This window comes from Pithys albifrons, chromosome Z (genome assembly GCF_047495875.1).
Source record: "Pithys albifrons albifrons isolate INPA30051 chromosome Z, PitAlb_v1, whole genome shotgun sequence".
Taxonomy (NCBI): Eukaryota; Metazoa; Chordata; class Aves; order Passeriformes; family Thamnophilidae; genus Pithys; species Pithys albifrons.
Window position 1 is genome coordinate 55,982,740 of NC_092497.1, and position 19,520 is coordinate 56,002,259.

The 19,520-nt window shown below is 42.1% G+C and overlaps 1 protein-coding gene and 1 long non-coding RNA gene across 2 annotated transcripts; both read right to left on the bottom strand.

The window, feature by feature from the left end:
- Positions 1–1,125: 1,125 nt before the first annotated feature.
- LOC139685045 (uncharacterized) lies at positions 1,126–11,394 on the bottom strand. The gene is made up of 6 exons (XM_071581561.1): positions 11,218–11,394; positions 8,401–8,534; positions 7,669–7,723; positions 6,357–6,488; positions 2,763–2,898; positions 1,126–1,817 (listed from the first exon to the last, which is right to left on the bottom strand). Exons 1-6 carry the CDS (start codon positions 11,392–11,394, stop codon positions 1,126–1,128), a joined length of 1,326 nt encoding a protein of 441 aa, XP_071437662.1.
- Positions 11,395–17,517: 6,123 nt separating this feature from the next.
- Positions 17,518–19,413, bottom strand: LOC139685102 (uncharacterized). Its single transcript, XR_011700029.1, has 3 exons — positions 19,267–19,413; positions 18,415–18,531; positions 17,518–17,732 (listed from the first exon to the last, which is right to left on the bottom strand). It is a non-coding gene; the product is annotated as an uncharacterized lncRNA (long non-coding RNA).
- Between the last annotated feature and the right edge of the window lie 107 nt (positions 19,414–19,520).

Genomic DNA, 19,520 nt, shown 5'->3' on the forward strand with positions numbered 1-19,520 from the left:
TTTTATAATTGTATACAAAATAATTAGTTAAGGATTATAGTTTCAAAAATTGTGGCTTAATTTACTTAATTAGTTATTTCTTGGCAGTGTAGGTATGGATTGATTTAATTATTTATATATGTTAATTAGCTGTAGAGATTAAGTAATTATCAATTAATTTGATTCTTCTGTACAGCAGAAGACATCTAGGCTGAAGGATTTGACTGCAGGCAGACAATGAGCTGTACTTGTCACACTGGAGAAGGTCTCCATTGAAGACCCACCACTGAATCTGTGTGGGATCTTCCACTAGGAGAGCCAGCACTGCTTCTCTCCATCACTGCACCAGAAGATATGCCCATGAAAGACTCAGTACTGTGTGTTAACAGCCTGCAGGATGTGTTGCTTGGAGACACACTGCGGGATGTGTTGCTTGGAGACACAAGACAGTTTCTCTTCCTCCTCATACCAGAGGATCTATCCATTGAAGACCAGGTATCAGCTCTGTCCTGTATCACACTGGAGAATATATCCATTGTTGTCCTGCTAGGGGCTCCATCCGGTATTGTATCGGAGAATATATCTATTGTTGTCCTGCTAGGGGCTCTATCTGGTATGGTATTGTTGCCGTAAAAGTCTGTAAAAAAGACTCCGAGCCAAGTTTTGTAGGAGATAAGATAATGGGCAGGCACTTTAATGAGCAACCCCGCTCATCCAGGAATACATCGACGCGCGCGCAAGCTCTAACTTCAATAGCTTTTATAATATAACCTATCCAATCACTACTATCCACATGTCCAGTTCCACCTCTGTCCCCTCCCAGTTCCCACCCCTGTTGAATTGGGGCTGGGGTCGTTGGGACCCTCTGTCTTCATCCACCTCCTCTTCTTCAGCACACAAAGGTCTCTTGGACGCTCTCCAGGGCTTCGGGTCACACTGCTCCATGTTTATGTTCTCTTCTGATATGTTTTAATCTGGTACCTTGAGGAAGAGATTAAATAGCTGGCAGATCTTAGCTGCCTGTTCTGGAGCAGGGGTAGAGATAGAAGGACTTTATGCTACAAGCTGCTAAATATTAATTCACTAAAATCTACAGCATTACATCTACTGTGTTCCTAAAATCTACAAAATATGAAAATTTAAAAATTAAAAAACCCTTTCGGCATCAGTATCGGAGAATATATCCATTGTTGTCCTTCTAGGGGCTCCATCTGGTATTGTATCAGAGAATATATCCATTTTTGTCCTTCTAGGAGCTCCATCTGGTATTGTATCAGAGAATATATCCATTGTTGTCCTGCTAGGGGCTCTATCTGGTATGGTATAGGAGAATATATCCAATGAAGACCAGGCAGCAGCTCCCTCCAGTATCTTATTGGAGGATATGTCCTTTGAAGACCCAGTATCGTCTCTGTCTGATATCACACTGGAGGACATGTAGACTGAAGTATAGGTTTCCTTCAGTATCAAACTGGAGGATATGTCTGTTGAAGAACCGCTATCATCACTGAATGATGTCACACTGGAGCGTGTGTGGATTGAAGTCACAGGGTAAGTCCTGTTTGGCAACAAACTGAAGTCTATGTCCTTTGAAGGCTCGGTACCAGCTCTGTCCGGTGTCACACTGGAGGCCAAGTGGATTGAAGACCCTCTACCAGCTTGCTCTGGTGTCATCTGGGAGGCCATGTGGGTGGAAGACCGAGTGCTGTCTCTTTTTGGTTTCACACTGGAGGACCTTTCACCTTCTGCTGGCAACAGCCAAAACTCCGGCTTATCACTCTGGTCAATGTCAGTATGTTGCTCGGAGCTACTTGGAGGTGTACTCTCTCTCTTGCTTTCTGAAACAAAATAAAGAAGAAAAAACAAATGAAAAGAGAATCCACATCTACTGCTAAATACCTTTCACAACAGATACGCCTATGAAATACTTGCAGGTGTTTGCTTCTTGTTTGAAGCACTTTTGTCAAATATATGGCACCTGAGTATAGCCATTAATCTTGAAGAAAGAGAAGCCAAGGACATTCGCTCAGGCCTTCTGCACTAGGAAGTGTTAGACAACTTTATGGCAAGTGCTACAAATACTTACAAAGAACTTTTAACCCTCATCATTATAATTTCTGTGCTGTGTTTTTTTTTCATTAAATGAATAAGCTTATTCTACAGTCTCCCTATCACGGTTATTAGGAAATATTTGCCCTGCTAACCACAGCAACTACTCATTTACTTTTAGATTTCTTTTGCCATGAACTGAAATCAAACACTTGCCAGTCTGTTAGAAGATGGTGACAACTGGATTCTATTAACCGGACCTTTGGCTTTAAAGGCAACACTGAAATCACGTTCCTGTGATTTCCAAATACACTACATTAGCCTGACCAGCTCAAAGTTCCCATACCTAGATGCTGAGTATCAAAATACTTTTTTGTACAAAAGCCTAGAAGAGGGAGTGAAGAAGCCAAGCAGAATTTTCATCCAGTCTGCATCCAAGGCTGCTTCTTGAAAATCTGGGAAGAAATCCCCCAGTCACGTCCTAACATGTGGAATGTGTTATGGCTCGGGCCCATGAAAGACACTCTCTGGCACTTCACGTGACACTGATGGTCTGAGTGCCTCTCTCTTCTGAAAGAAGTCTCAGAAGGTTTCTGCTGACACTGGTTTTACTGCTCCATTATGTTTATAATTCCATATTACTGGATTTGCCTACGGAAACTATGCAGCATGAAGGGAGATGCTGGCTAGGAAGCCACATGCAAATGACAACACTTGCTTGAAAAATGACTTACCGTAACTTCCATGAAAGGCAGGTGTTGGGTATCTGGGTGTTTGGGCTGCAGGGCGAAGCTGAGTAGATTCTCTCAGCAAGGCTTCGATTCTGGTAGCTGCAAGTTGGTAGATGCGCATGAAACTTCGAACCATGTCCTTTGAAAAGCAAAATAAATCATCAGTGCCAAGCAACCAATACTGAAGTGCCAAATAGTATACTTCCAAATTCCTTACAGAAGATATATTTTTTATTAATGGAAGAAATCAAAGATTATCAGCAAGGCAAAATAATCTGATTATGATACAGCTGAGGAAATGAAATTGATTTGATGTATATAGTGGAAGAATGTCTTAATTGTGGAAGGCTGTATAGACTGAGAATGAAGTTAGTAGCATGAGGGGAGAACTGATGTGGCAGTACTTGAAACGTTATACCTTCCCTAAGTAGTTAACACTAGTTGATCCAATTTTATAAGTTACAGTTTTCTCTTCAAATAATATGAAATTGGCCCTTTGAAGGTAGGTCTTTAGTATAGACAAAAATAAACTTCATACCACAAACAGACATTCAAAAGATTTTTGCTGTTTCCTTTTCCTTCTTCTCCAACACACTGCTGCTTTTCAGAATCAAAGTTTCCATAGCTGAAATCAATCAAGTTATTTCATTGTGAAGTGTAGGAAACAGCAGGAGCAAATGAAAACCATCATATCTTTTCTCCTAAGGAAAACCATCCAAAAGGTTTTGGTGTCCTGTTGCTCGTCCTAAAAGAGAATTCTTACAGATGGTAGGGCCTTTAACTGAAATGTGCTTGTCCCAAACTAATTATAGAGGACATGCCTGCAAACAACTCCAGTGCTTTTCATAACAAGTGTCCCTAAAGTGATTATTAACTGCTTAGCTCATTCAAGATTGCAGGATACAGTTTCTGAATACAGTGAAATTCAAATCAATTAGCTGACTCCCAGCTCTAAAAGGTAAATTTTACAGTAAAATCTCCATAAGGTATTTAGAAAGTTACCAAACAGGCTCAGCATAACTAGAGATCAGGGAAGGGAGACTGAGAGAAGGGACTTCACAATGACACAGGCTGTGAACCACTGATGCTGTTTGTGAAGCTCCCTGGTAACCCAAGTGTAAGTGCAGGTGCCAGGTGAACAAGAAGGCTATTTCCAACACTGCCCCAGGGAGCTGCCCAGCACTGACGAATTACCACGTGTTAGTTATACCACAAGCACTTTGTACAAGTGGGAAATGCTACTTTTTCTGCTTCTGTTTCTCTTTCATCTTAGAAAGAGAGAAGGAATAGGCAGTCTTGCAAACCTTTCTACAGTCGTGAGGTAAAGTAGGAGGACAGTTGAGATTGGACGAAAACAGGAAGCAGCTACAACTTGTGAATTAGAAAAGCAGTATTTAAAAGCTGGAAGACTACCTTTGCTCTCTTTGACTCAGACAGAAGGGCACAATGAAAGAGGTATGTACTCACTCTGCCCTTCGTTCTCTCATTGGGAAAAGAAACCTCTCTGCCTTAGCACTAATAATGTGTTCTGTACAGCTCTGAAGGCTACGGGATAGTTTGTGTAGGTGTCACGTGAAAGGGAAGAGGGAGACAGAAATGCAAAGATTTCTAGTCTTAACTGTATTAATTAAAAGTTATTAGCCGTAAGTGCTTCCAGACAATCGGATCCTTATGTACCCAACACTGTCTTTCTTTTAAATGACAGCACACAGGATGGAAGGGGTTCTGACCTCTGATGTGAAGCTTCACTTCAGCCAGGGAGAAATATTAGCAATAAGCGCCTCCAGAAAAATTAGAGCCTTATGAATCCAGCACTGCCTGCTGAACTGCTGGACAGAACACAGGCTGGAAGGTATTCTAACCCCTGATATGAGGACCACACTTAAGCCAGGGAGAAACTTTTCTCACAACAGCTCCCGAAATAACATTTATTAATACAAATATGTGACAGTTATTGTGGGTTCTGCTTTGCCCGTGATAACGTTCAGCTGCAAGATTGTATTTAATTGATAATAAAAGACCCCAAAAGAAACCAGCACAAAACACATTCTACAGAGACAAACACACTAAACTCAAGTTACAATACAGCAATGTATCCCATTTTCACAACAGACAGAAACCAGCAGCAAAGAACTACTAAGTAAAAACACAGCCACCTAAAACATGTATCCAGACACTCTTTCAATAACATAAGACAATAAAATATCTTGCACACCACCCTCTCTGTAACACAAAACAAAAGGGAAGAGCAGAGCTGCTTCTTATCAACATACATGTTGAAAAAAGAAACAAACTACACCTTGAAAGTGAAACAAGTTACTATAAAGCAAAACAGAGCTGGTCTTATAAAGTAAGAATAGCAAAGAGCAATAATAGCAAAAAGCAATAACCAGTATAAAGTAGCAAAGTGTGAAGCAAGTTACTGTTATTAGTATTAAGGTAGCAAAACACATTTAGTAAAGGAAATGCTTATAAAGTAAGAATCAAAGTAAGAAAGGAAGAAAGTAAAGTTAAGAAAGTAAAGTTAGAAAAAATAGAAAGCACATGGTCTCCTCACCCCTACATCGTTCCAAGAAGAGCTGCAGCAGTTACTCTCACAGAGACATTGGCATTTCTCTCACTCCTCTTGGAGTTTAAACTCCAAACACTTTTTATACCTTTTTTTTTCTTCCATGTGGTTTGTGTGGCTAAGTCAATCTATTGGGAGGGTGATGGTGATGCAGATGCCTGAGGCGAGGTGGCTCCTTTGAGCAGTTATAGAAGATAGCGCAGAGGGGGGCCATGTCATTCCACCCCATGTTATATAACACTCCACCCTATGTTAATCTTATCAGTTTGAAAGCCTTTGTCCACGGCTGGAGCACCCCTTCATGGGCTGAGGCATCTCCTTCAACTCATCAGGCCTTATCACAGGGGCCATCACCCCACAGTAGGAGACATCTCAAACTTAAAACCCATAAGGAGGCATTGTACTGAATCCATGGTCAGAGCTGAAAATAGGTACGTTGTTGGTTAATCTCTTTTTTGCCCCCCCTCATTGTTTCATCTGAACAAAATAAGTGTTTTGAAACATACGGGTCTTTAAACCTACACAAACAAAATACTGTGTCTATTTAAATACTCCAAGTAGCAGTTTCTTTTAAATTAGGAATGCTCAAATGCCACTGTTAATTCTAAATGTGTAGGATGCAAAAATCTGATACTGGCAAAGAAAAAGTATAAAAGCCTTGTCTCTTTTTGGGGGTGTGTTTTCGTTGTTCTGTTTTGCTTGAACTTGTCTTGCTTATATTGAGGAGGAAATGGAGGGGTGATAGATAGAGGGATATTAATTTTCAAGAATATATTGATTTCTCCATGCTCATATTCCTATCAGTTATTTAACAGCTACAACTGCAAAATTATAAGTTTCCATCCTCTCTGAAATACCGTGTGCCAGAGGAAGTATGGAAATCATTTGTCTTTCAACTGTTGACTGCAAGAGCTGGGAAACTTTTTGCTCCCCGTGCACTCAGAGCAATTTAGCTGTATGTTCTATCTCAAATGCAAAAAAAAAAAAAAAAGAAAGAGAAAGAAACCAGGGTTGTTTTAGACTCTAACCTGGAATGCTGCAGCCTCTGGCCTGCCTCTCAGTTTTTCCTTTGGAAGGCACTCTATTTCCAGCCTGGGTAGCTCCAGGCAGAACTTGGGTGTGGCTGCCCCAGCACTTGGCATCAAGGCTTGCTGTCTGACCTGAAAGGAAAAAAGCAGCATCAATGCTGATTCTGCTTCAGACCATTAACTGGATGAACCAGGTCCCCATGAGCCCACTGAGTGGACTGGACCTCAAATCCATGACTAAATTTAGGACTAATGGATTTTTCACTGCAATTAACTCTCTCAAGGTGCTGGGAAAGAATGCCACGAAGAAAAAGCATCTTCCCACGGTCTCACATGAGAACGCTAAGGATGTGACATGCACATCGTACTGTACAAACACAGCCCCTTCTGCAGGACATTTACCTCAGAAGCTTAAGAGAACCTGTATGAAAGTGATGGTGGCACAAAGCAAATTATTCATCAGTGCATTTTGCTGCAGCTAAAACACACACTTAGGTTCTGTCACTTTCTGTGAACACTAAAAGATAAAGACAGACTCGAAAAAGGTATCTGAAAGTTAAAATAACAATGGATTTTTGGAAAGCAGAAACTAAAACAAAGGAATAGATTGCCATGTTGCGAGGAATACAAGATGCCAGGAAATTAACACTCCAAGCTAATAGAAACCCCCTTTTTTATCTCTCTGCTGCTCTAGATTAAAAACAGTTCTAAAACAATCAGTCATTAGAGCTATCGTTAAAAAAATGAAACAAACATTCCCCCAAATAACTACTATATACAGCTTGGCTGGACCTTCACCTAGTCCCATACCAGAGCAAAATAGTACAAGTCAGGGGGACTACTTAAGCTTCCTACTCCATTGAAAAAATGCTTTGATATAATACCACGGATGTTTCTGAGCACAGGTTATTATATACTAACTGTCTGTTCCTTATGCAATTTATCATGTAGCAAAAGTTAAAGCAGCATGCACAAATCTACATGGTTCGTGGCCATCATGCACGTGACCTCACCAGATGAGCTCTGCCTGACTTGGGAGAGAGTTAACAGCAATTGCCAGTTTTGGGGATGTTCCATACTCATCCCTTGGCAACAACTTTTATATTCAAACTAAGAAGCTTGTCTACTACAAAACTGCATTTTATTTCACTGTAGTTTTTTAAGATTAAAGAAGTTGAAGGGGAAAACTTAAATTCTAAAGAAAAGGGAGTTGCTTTAATAAGACTTCTACTCCCCTCATTCTCTGAGGATAAGCAGTTGTAAACCTTTGTGTTTGGAAACACAAATCAGAGGGAACACGTCAAATTCTTACCTCACGAAGAATGGTTTTCACGGCTTTCATATGAGCAATCATCAATTTTCTGTCACTATTACGAGAGAAATGAAAACAAAGCCAACTGAATAGTTTCTAGAACTGAAGCTCTGTTGATGTGGAAATCAATTTTTTGCTACTTTATAACTCTTGTGTCTTCTAAAATAATAGTTATTAACTCAAACTGTTTGGCTTTTATCTCTCCTTTTTATATTTCCAATGCAAACCTGGAAATAGTTCAGGTATCACTATTTGGCACATTTCCATGGGAGAAATGCCTCTCCTGGGGATAAGGCTAGGCCCAAAATACGTTTCAGCCCCTTTGGCAGCTCAGATCTGTCACTTAGGTGTTGCTTCGTTCTTGTTCTAAGTAAGTTGTATTTCTCTATAAAATGATTATGTGGAAATAGAACAATCATTTCATCAATAAACAGACTGTTAAGGATTCAGCAAAGAGATGCTTTCAAATCAGGAAGATGAATGTAAGCAAAATGCCCACACTGCTTCGGCACTCAGATGCTGGAGCACTACTATGGGATAACTGCAGCAAGCACAGGATCTACTATTTTGGAGAGAGAGGGTTTTTATAGAAGACTGCCCCTGAGTTTCAAAGGGAGATGGATGCACTTTTGCCTTCTAGCATTACATGAGCCAGGGCTAAACCCTTGCCCATGAAGGCAAGAACTAATGTTGGTCTGGTCGAAGGGACATCCCCAAGGTCCCAGCACTCACTTCTCTGCCCTGAGCAGGGCACGCTCTGCACTGAAGGCACGCTCTCGCAGCTGTTGCCTGTTCTGCATCGCAAGCCTCTTCTGGGGATCCAGAACTTGGACAGTTCTTATCTCCAACACTGCCTCCGGGACACTCTGAAAGCAGAAAGCAGAGTGACCTGTCAGCCCAAACAATGAACTTCAGTTGATGTTGTTGCCTATGAAGCAAAGTGGAAAACAAACTGACTGCGAAGTAGATTTGGACCATTGCACCCTAAGGTTTTGTGAATTCTCTGGCAAAAGCATTACTGACTCAGGATGCCCTGGTGTTTAGGATATTGCCTACGTAAAAACAGGCTTTGGAAATCAGGCCCTCCCACAGTGGCAGTTGCTTTCACAGTGTCTGTATGTCTAGACCACAGCCCGAAACACACATCGGAGACATCCAAGGAAGTTTAGGTACCACAAGCATTTTCCCTCCACTGCTTCAGGCTGGATTACAGTGCCTCAAAGACTTAAAGCTGGGTTTAACATCACTTTGTTACAATGCAAATGCCTTGTTCTAAGGAGAAAATCTCTTCTGATCAACAAGAATGGAAAGCCTTTTTCAGCTGCATGAGGTCAAAATGTTTAGCAGGGTATGACCAAAAATGCTTCAGGAAGCCATTGAGCTGTGTGTGCTTTCAAGTTACTGTGAATTAAGAACTTCCTAATTTAAACACAGTATCTGTTCTTGAGTAATGCCCCATCCGCAGCAGACATCCTCTATTCATGTCACTCAGCTTCAAAGGAAAGCCAAACAAAACTTGTCGAGTGTGTGCAACAGCAACAGTATTAATAAAAGCAGACATGTAAATAACGGAAATTATTTCCAGCCAAAACATGTGGCTACTAATGCATCAAGAGAAAAAGAAACAAAAGGCAGAAAATTGTCCACCACCTTCCCCTGAAATCCACTGAGGGACAGACAGGCTGCTCAGGGAAAACATCCCTTTCTAACAAGCCTACAAATGGCAAAATCCACCTGAATTGAATGAATTTAGATGGGTGTGTTTAGCAAAGGGACACTACACTTTTTGAACACGGAATGTGCATATACTGATTTCAGTGAAATAGCTGGTGAAAATAAACATGGCAAACTTTGCCATGAGAAAACATTTTTCCACGAGTGTTACCAAAGCATTTGGATGAGACTCTTTTCTCACTTACACTGTCAGAAATCAATAGAGCTTCACTGCAATCAGCAGACTAAAGAAGCCCAAAATTTAGGGTGTCTTCTTCTAAAGCATGCATTGAAGAGAGTTTTGAGGCATGTTGGTGGGAGTTCCATGATTTAAGGTATATTCCCTTGAAATGCAATTCAGTAACAATTTCTTCCTAAACTGAACCTCAAAAATAGATTGCTTTTATGACAGGTACTAGCATACACCTAACAGGAAGTGAATATACACACAGTGACTGTCAATAGGGAGAAAACAATTTTTACTGGATTTAGACCAGTTTGGATCAGGAGTAAATATTCTGTTTGCTATAGATTACTATTTATCATTTGTGTAAAAATTTCTTTTCAAATACAAAACAATCAGAGCTACCGATATACTGTGTTGCAGCCCTGATTCAGGTGGGTCTGGAGGACCACCTCTCAAGTTTCATTTTCACCTAAAAAGGACATGTTTCCAGCCTCAACCAATTGGAGTCAGACCACCACACCTAGGCCAGGGTCACATGAGGTCATATATTACCGGTGTTTTTTAATAAACTTGGGATTTGCTTGAACATCACATTGGTGTGTGCAGTCTTACTAGGCCCTGGTTTGCAACAATTGGTGGACCCCAACGTGTCTCAGAACATGGAAGCCACCTGCAGACCTGCCTAGAACCTTAAGAAGTGGCCTCTTGAGAGCTGCTATGCCTCAGGTTTTTTGGGTGCTTTGTGGAGAAGTCTCCGAGAGCTTCTGTCTCCCGTAAACTTGGGAGTTTTGTGTAGTGGCCTTGAGAGCTGCTGGAAGAACGTGGACTGAAGGAACCACGACCTTCGAACCGGTGAGTTAAAGAAACATGGGAAATTCCAACTCGACTAAAACGAACTTATTGCTTGATAGATTTGAAAAACTAGCTTGTGTTACAAAAACAAACATCGAAAGACAAGCATTACAGGAATTTTTGGACTGGTGCTTCATTTGAGGGCACCTAACAGATGCCAATTCCACGCTTTCCATAGAAGTGTGTGATAAAATTGGGGCAGATTTGTGGAATTTAGCGCAAACTGCACCCGAAGAATTTTTGCCGCTCGTTTCGTCATATGCAGCTATAAGGAAAATGCTGTTAGAGGTAGAACGAGCCCGGAAAAACCTCGAGCTACCGGAGAGAAGGGAAAAAAGCCTGCTTCTGCAGGGTGGTTTTTCCCCTGAACATCCTTCTGCACCGCCGTGGGCACCGCCGCTCGCAGAAACACCGCCGCGGTACCCCTCTCCGCCCGTGCCGCCTGCGGGACCCCTGTCGCGGTACCCACACGCGGCACCACCCGCTCCCGCTCCAGAAAACCCGGCAAGACCACAGCAACCATGGAATCAAAGCTTTTCCACACCGTTTGTCACCGCAAAAAGCCAAGAAGTTGTCTTTGCACCGCCTTACAACTACCAAGAAACAGCCTATGCACAGCAAATGAGACCACCGGCTGCCGCTGTAGAAGTGGCCGGACCTCAGCAGCAACCTTAGAACCCCACGAGACACGCCGCAGAAAATCAAACCGTGAGTGACTTTTATTTAAATCCTAACTCCGAGAAAGCACGATGGGGAATGCCCTCAGCCGAGAGAGACATGTGGAGGGGGGGACAAACCCCGTGGAGTTTCTCTCCCCCTGTCCATCCACCTTTGGCGCTGGCTCCGCCGCCGCTGCCGCTGCCAATGCCCTGTGGGTACCTCGGGGCTGGGGTCGCCCCGCCACTGCGCTCCCCGCCGCCCCGCGAGTACGCCGGAGTCACTCCATTGCGGCAAGAGGCGGCCGCGGGAGACATTTTGGCAGGACTCGAAACCGCGTGGCCAGGAAAACAAAGAGACCACGTGATCGCAAAGCCCGCGAAATCAAACAAAGGAACTGCGCGCCCTTACCACGAGGCGCAAGGACCGCCCAACCCCCCTCCCTACTGCATGCAAATCACAGCGCATGCGCCAGGCGCGGGTCCACCGCAGCCCGCAGGGGCCGGGGTCGGCTCTGAATTCGCCCGCCCCTGGGGCGGATCAGTTCCTGCGCCACCCCCACCACCTCCTGCGTGTATCAACTGTGTCATGGAGAGGGGAGAGACTCCTCCCCAGTGGAGCGGAGCCCGCGGAGCTCCCCCTGGGCGTTCCCTTCACTGTGCGCCCTCCACAGCGCAAGTGTCCCGAGAGCGAGTTCCCACAGCGCCAGTCGCGCAGGACACAAGCTCTGCAGCACCAGTGGGGACTCCCTCCCCGATAGCCTCGCGCTGCCCGCAGCTGCCAGCACCGGCACTGGAACCCCCCACGACGGTAGAGACTGCCCCTGCGCCGGCAGCCTGGTACCTGCAGCCTCCATCACCGACAGCCACACCCACCGGCTGTATTCCAGAATGGAGAGCAACAGCACAGCCGTTTAAAGGCACGGCACCAAAAGAAAAAGAAGCCTTTGTTTGGAACAGGGTGGGGGAAGCTGGGAATCGCAATGCTGCTAACTTAATTTCAAAGCTTTCTGATACCCAGGTACCAGATTCTGCAGATGGAGTCACAAAGCCACCTCGCGACCTCACATTTAATACCCAGCAAAGGTACAAAGAGTTAGTATTCATAGCTGCAGAAGTAGGTACACCCTCACCTTCCCTGCAATCCCTGGTTTCTGCGCCTGTGATTAACACTACACAAGGCTCAAAATGGGAGCCACTTGATTGGAAAATTGCACAAAAAATACACAGTGTAGTCTTTCAATATGGCTATGACAATGCCTTGGTAAAAAACCAAATCACAGCCTTCATAAAATACAATAACCTAATCCCAGCAGACACTAAGGCTTTAATGGAGTTTATTCTACCTTCTACTGCTTATATGATATTTCTACAGAAATGGAAAGAGCAGTTAACGGAGGAACAGGCAAAAAATATACACTTAGAAACTGGACATCCCTTAAAATTAGCATCTTTAGACCAGCTAATGGGATCAGGAGCTTATGAAGACCCACAAACACAAGCTGCATTACATTTTCATATTTTGCAACAGTCAAAGAATGCTGCTTTGACCGCATTCTCTAATCTGCCTAAGAAGGGAAAACCTTCTCTACCCTATATGCAAGTAATGCAGAAACCTGGACAGACATTCATGGAATTTGTAGATAAAGTAACAGAAGCTTTGGATGCTGCTCCAAATATTACCCCTGACATTAAACCAGCCTTATTGAAAGATCTGGTAATTAATAATGCCAATCCTCAATGCAAACAGCTCATAGCCTCTCTACCAGCTACAGCTACTTTGGTACAGTTAATTGAAGCCTGTGACAGATTGCCCTGGGTAAAGAGGAGGAAAAAGCAAGGCTACATGCCTCTGCTCTAGCCACAGCTCTTAGCAAACAATCCACCCAAAAAAGGGGGAAAAGACCCTGGAATTTAACAACAAAATCTTGTCCAGCACAACCACAATATAGCAGAACTCAAAGCTTCACTGGAGAATGTAACCGTTGTCATAGACTTGGTCACAAAGCCCAAGATTGTCATTCTAAATATAAAAAGGATGGTACTCCTCTAACAAACATGGGGTGGGGAGCTGGGCCTCCAAAAAACCAGAGGGGCTGCAAGCCATGGGGCGCAGCCAGTCAAATAGCTCATGGAAACTGGAGCCACGCTGCCTTCCCCATATGGCAATCACAACCACAAGCAGTAGTAGCCTAGGACTAGTCGTTAACTGTCCAATCAAACAAGAACAGTCCAGTTCAAGAGCATGTTGTTTAGCCTATATTTTGAAATTCTGTTAACTTTCAGTTAAAGTGCAGTTTTGAGCTTATTGCACTGCCAAGTTGCCCAGCAGGCTGTAGGGATAAGGACACCTGTCCCCTCAGCTGCTGAACATTTTTTGCAGAATGTAAGCAGTTATGTTTAGCCTTTGTGAATTTCCTCTGTGAATTCACACTTGTTTACTGCTTTACCAAGAGTGTATAAGGACTAAAAATCAAAGCTTCATTCTCAAACCTCTGTGATGGCCACACAGAAGTTCTGAGAATGGACCTTGAACATAAGGAGATTTAGTTCAGCTGGACTGAACTTGCTTCTTTACTAAGTTAAGTCACTCTCCACTCTTGGACACTTTGCACAAAATTTAATAAAATTCGTAGTTTGTTTACAGTGGTCTGTGCGGTGACGACTGCACAGGAAGGACTACAATTTCACGCATGAAAGAAAAGTTTCTTGTTTTGCACTAGTTGTAAGTTTGCAAATTCCAAACATACATGTCTTAGTCATGTATTAGTTTGTGTTAGTTTACAAAGGTTACTGTACCTCCTTCCAAAAGTCTATTTTGAAAAGAGAGGGGGAGGTAGGGATGTGTAACCTGCAAATACCCTGTTAAGTCTTGAATTAGAAAAATTTAAGACTTTCAAAATGTTATTTCTCAATTTTCAAAATTTTCAGCCTTTCTGTTCAAGTTGCAATATGCATGAGTCTGGATAGTATCCTAATGGTAACAATTTCCCCATTGGATGAGTTAGCTAAGGAGTTATGTGTATTATGTTGTTTGCATTTTTGCTTTGTTCTTTGAAACAAAAGGGGGAGATGTTGCAGCCCTGATTTAGGTGGGTCTGGAGGACCATCTCACAAGTTTCATTTTTACCTTAAAAGGACATGTTTCCAGCCTCAACCAATTGGAGTCAGACCACCCACCGCACCTAGGCCGGGGTCACATGAGGTCATATATTACCTGTGTTTTTTAATAAACTTGGGATTTGCTTGAACATCACATTGGTGTGTGCAGTCTCACTAGGCCCTGGTTTGCAACAATACTGGATCACGTTAAAAAAAAACAAAAGTGGTGTAAAATAGTTGCTTAGTCCAAGTTGACCTTAAAAGTAATTGGCTGCCTTGGATGTTTCTATGGTATAGGTCATTAAGAGATAAAAATGTCTAGGCTTAAAATCAGAACTCATAAAGCAAAGAAATACCAAAATATCTCTTACTGATAGCTGCTGAAGTGTGAATAAGTTTAAAAATAAGCTCTTGAAAGGAAAAGTAGCCAGTATTTTATTTTTTGCCTTTGATGCCTTTAAAGACTATGAATAAAGAGTTCAAAGAAAGGTGTTTTTTTGCCCAAGCATGACAAGATTTGGCTTCTTTAACAGAAAGTAACTTTCTAGTGATTATTCCAGAGGAATAATCTTACCCTTATTGACAGATTTTTGCCTCTCTCTGGTGCTTCACTGGACAGCAACTGGAGTCTGTTCTCTAACTCCTTTCGCTGTTGCTCCTGTTCCCTTACAAGCTTTATTGCCTCATGCTCACGCTGCAAAGCACTGTTTAATTCTTCATGGATATTGCTTTGGGTGGTCATTTCCTGAAAAGAAAAATAAATTGTAGTTGATTCTGTAACTATATTCACTGGTTTACCTGCTTGACTTGCAAACATAACAAATTTTCCAACAAGTCCACGCTAAAGATCAATAGTTGAGTTCTTTAGCATGAAGATACATGACTGAACATTAAAACCGCAGACCAGTTTATTAACTGTAGTTTACTAATGAGCATTCAGGGTACTGTAAAAACTAGGCATTCATGATTGTATTCACATTAGCAATCATGATTGCAAAACATCAGTATTTAGAAGGAAATATATACAGATCAGTGTATCTTGTTGACCCTTGTAAGCACTTTCCTGGACACCTTCTCCCCTCCCAAAACCGGTCCCAAAGGAAGGAATAATTCTTCAAGTAAAATCATCTGCATTTGCAGGATAATCTAAAATGAGACAATTCCCCCTAACTGTCCAGGAAATGTATGGTAATAAAACTCATTAAGAACAAATAACCCTGTCCATTTGAGTTAAAACCAAAAAATAAATCCACTTTACCAGCTAGAACAGGAAGGAGAATGGGGGCTGGATTCTCTGCTTGGAATATTCTCTGTCTGGAAGTGTTTTGGTTGGGACACAGTGACAGGTCTACCAACTAGGTTTCAGGACCGACACTGGGCACAGCCATGGAAAACGCTGCCTATTCTGGGACACAAGTGTTTCACTTATGCTATGCCCCTGTGAAGCAAGACTAAGGACCCTTATCCACTCACTTTCTCAGCTCAAATGTGAGCTCAGCTCTGAACACAACCTATAGAAAGTAAGAAGGAGCTTAGGGAACCTGAAGCATGCTCAGGCAAGACAGGCTTCTTTCCTTCTAAGAAGGACTGAAGGCACAGTTCCATAAGCATGACAGGGATCAAAGGGACAACCCACCAAATGGCATCAATCTCGCAAGCACAACATCCATTACTCGCGCTACTGTGGCTTCAAGTGGTTAAGGAAGCTTTTATTTTTTTCCTCCTTCTGTCAGACAGTACTCTTACAGGTCAGTGAAAGTATGATGTTTAAGTAAGTCAATCAATGAGAGCAAAGACTCAGAGCAATTTGGTGCATATATGCAACTGAGAAAGTAGGAGAGGGTTTTTTCCCCTCCCATAAATGTACTCCTTCAAGGAAACAGCCCCACTAAAATTCATATTGACTATCTCAGCATATAGCTCCTGGTCAAAGACCCAGTAAAATGTCTATCATAACCTGCAGCAGTGTCCATGCAGAGTTTAAACTGCTGTATTTATGCTTTACAAACTTCGCCTGAACATCCTTATTGAACGCTCCCATTCCAGTTGACTTTACTCTGTTGAAATGGAAACTATAAATCCTTTGAGGGTATGTAAGTCACAAAAACATTTTCCACAGAGAGAAGAAAAGGTGGGTTGTTGAAGACCAAATATGGAACCTGCACAGAGCACCTCCTTCTACAAAGGAAAAAGAAACTCCAGTGGAAAGGAGATATTTCTAAGTACATCTGACTTCTAGTTTCATGACACAAGGTGAGTTTTCTGGAAAATTCTGTCAGGAGTAGGTTGATTTTATACTTGTTTTTCAAAGACACACAAAGCAAAAACATGTGAAAAGGAAGTTCTCTTATGTATGAGCAAGACGATCTTTAAATCAAATATACTTACATGCTGCAATGTATTGAAATGCTCTTTGACTTTTTCAACATGTTTTAGTATCTGAATTAGATTACATCTGGATTCTGCAACTTGTAGGTGCAGTGAGCAGCACTCTTCCTCTGATAGACGAAGTCTTCTTGTGTATTCACACACCCGCTGCTGCAGGCATGCTATGTTTCTCTGTTAGCAAACAGAAACAAATTAATGTGCTATAAAATGTGCTCTTTGAGCAATAACATAAATCACAGCTGATACCCAAGAAAATGAAAACAAAACTGTCATTTTGTCCTCTCTCACTAAAAGACAGACACAAGTGCAAAAATGTCAACCTGTTTCACCTACTAAAGGTTACTGCAAATTCTCTTTGCAAGGAAGCACCAGTTTCACATAAGGCCCACAATAAAAGACAGAAGACAAGACAAAGAGTTTTCTATTCTGGTTAAAGGAAAGAAGGTTATCTTCACTGAGACTGGGCATAGCACTTAGTGCCATGATCTAGTAATCAAAGTAGGGTTGGATCAAGGGTTGGACTTGAGGATCTCAGGAGTCTCTTCCAACCCAGCTGATTCTATGATTCTATGAAAGAAACAAGAGTAAAGATGAGAACACAGAAAAATAGTTTTGAAAAAAGAACCTTGACTTTTAATTGAAGCCAAAAGCAAATTTGTTCTTATAAGCAGATACAATTCTGATAGAACTTAAAAAACCCTTTCCCCTGGATATACTACATCTCTTCTAAAAATCCTTTCACAGTAGAAGTTCTATTCATGCACTAATGCTTCTGGGTGTTACAAATTCGCTTCTGATTGTCCCTATTGTTGATTGACTTCCTTGCAATGGACTCAAACAACCTGAGACAAAACTATGGGTACAATCAGGAGAGCCTCCCTGGAACACTCACACTGTGACCCTTCTGTTTCCATAAGGCAGCAGTGTAACTGTGCTTACCGTACTGGGCAGTCTGTCGTACAGTCCAGCATCCAGTGCCTGGCTGTTTATTCTGGCAAGGCCACAAGCCAGCCTGTGCATCAAGGAGTCCCTCTCCAGGTAAGTAATGCACCTGGGGTCACTTACTGGAACCGTCCCCAGCAGAAAGTTCAGCTTGTCCATAAGTTCTGCAAAGCAGTTCCTGGCTGCATTGATAACTGAGCTTCCGGAGAGCCGGCAGTTTGGAACTTTAAGAAACAACCACAAACCAGAACCATCAGGTACATTTTTAGTGTCCTTTTCTACCAGTGGAATACCTGATTCTTGTTCAATTATACAGTATGAACCCTGTAGAACCCTGTAAAATATTCTGAAACACAGAAGTTGGAACCTGAAACACAGTTCAAACTTTGCTTTGTAAGGATTTAAGTTCAAGTGATGGAAAGCAACATGAGCAGAGAAGAAAGCACCTGAAACCCAATTGAAACACACTTGATCCAATGGCAGTATTCTGGAACCGGTTTACTCTTTAGCCTTCTGGGGCACTATCACCTTATCTCTGTCCTGCTGCTTCCCTTTATTCACATACATTATCCCTCCTTGAATATCCTTTATTCTGTGACAGAAGTGTTAGGTCTTCCAAGCTACAATTAACAAAGACCCAGGGATGGCAACAATGCAGATGGACCAAGGGAGCTTCTATCAGTTCTCACTGCAAATAAAGCACTCTGCAGCCTTCTGCCTTGTCATTTTGTAGAGTGAAAGGATAAAATGTCGCTAATTAAATAAAATTAATCTATCCCAACAGTACAGCTCTTCAGAGATACAAGGCTGAATAGTTAAGAAAAATCCTGAAAATGGAAGTGCTGTAACCACCCTGATTTTTTTTCCCCCAATATATCTATTACAAGAATATACTTTTAACAGTACCTGTTCTGCTAAGGACATCTTGTACTTCAGAGAGGGAACTGATTATTGCAGCATGGAGGTTAGAACTGGTTAACCAGGAAACTGCTTCAAGGCCACCAGCTCCTTCATCTGTATAACCTATGAAACAGAATTGCAAATATCGATATCACTCAATCACTAAGAGGGGCCACACTACTGTCTCCAGCTGTTTGAGAAATTGACCAAAATGAAGCATAGAAGCCACCAACTAGTCAGGACAATTTAGATTGGATTAAACACGCTTTCAAAACTCTAAAACAAAAAAGCAGATGAATCTCCAGTTTGCCAAATCTTTTTGATACCATTTCCCCTTGTAGGGGGAAGCACAGACTGGTCTGGTAAGAGAAAGGGACAAACAGACTACACAATCTCTAAACAAAAATTAGAAATCCTATCCCAGTATTCACCTGAATCAGAAAGCAAGCTTTTGCAAATTTTTGTGGTAGGAATTAAAGATTTGAAAATGAAAGAGGAAATATCTTTCCAAAAGATATGTTGATGGTTAATCCCCTAGGAACATTAGAAGGCATTGACCACAGAGAAAATGCAGTAACACCTAGTTCTGAAATCCTTAACACAGATATCAAGGACATAAACAGTGTGAGTTCACGTGTGTGGTTGCAACTTAACCTGCAAGGCTTAACAGACTAAGCATTTCCTTTAGGGGAAAGTACATTTCTCAAGAAACCTAAAAGTCATAAATCCAGAAATTACATTTGTCAAGATTCATTAAATATGTCTCTACATTCCAGTAGTAATAACATTGCTCTTGCTTCTTCACCAAGCATGGAATTAGACAGAACGCTTATCAAAAGAAGGAAACAAGGAGCTTACGTGACACATTCCGCCTGCCTTCGGATTCTCCCACACAAACTTGAATTGCAGTGCCTCCTTCTAAGCCACTTGTCCAGGTAAAAAGGGAAGTAGAGCACCGGGCTACAGCTCTTAGTCTGTTGGCTGCCAAAACCACAATTGCAGCTCTTCGGAACACATAAACCAGGGCTTTGGCTCTTCTTTGTCATCGTCTGTCTGCATCTTGATTGTTTTCCTCCTCAGCAGGGAGATCATCAAGTAGAATCTTCTGGCTG

Excerpts from the sequence above, each read along its gene's own strand:
- LOC139685045 (XM_071581561.1), bottom strand. The coding sequence starts at position 11,394 with ATGTCTCCCGCGGCCGCCTCTTGCCGCAATGGAGTGACTCCGGCGTAC. Across the intron at positions 8,535-11,217 it reads GGGGAGAGAAACTCCACGGG|AGTGTCCCGGAGGCAGTGTT; the intron begins GTTTGTCCCCCC and ends TTCTGCTTTCAG. Across the intron at positions 2,899-6,356 it reads CAGAGGCTGCAGCATTCCAG|GACATGGTTCGAAGTTTCAT; the intron begins GTTAGAGTCTAA and ends TGCTTTTCAAAG.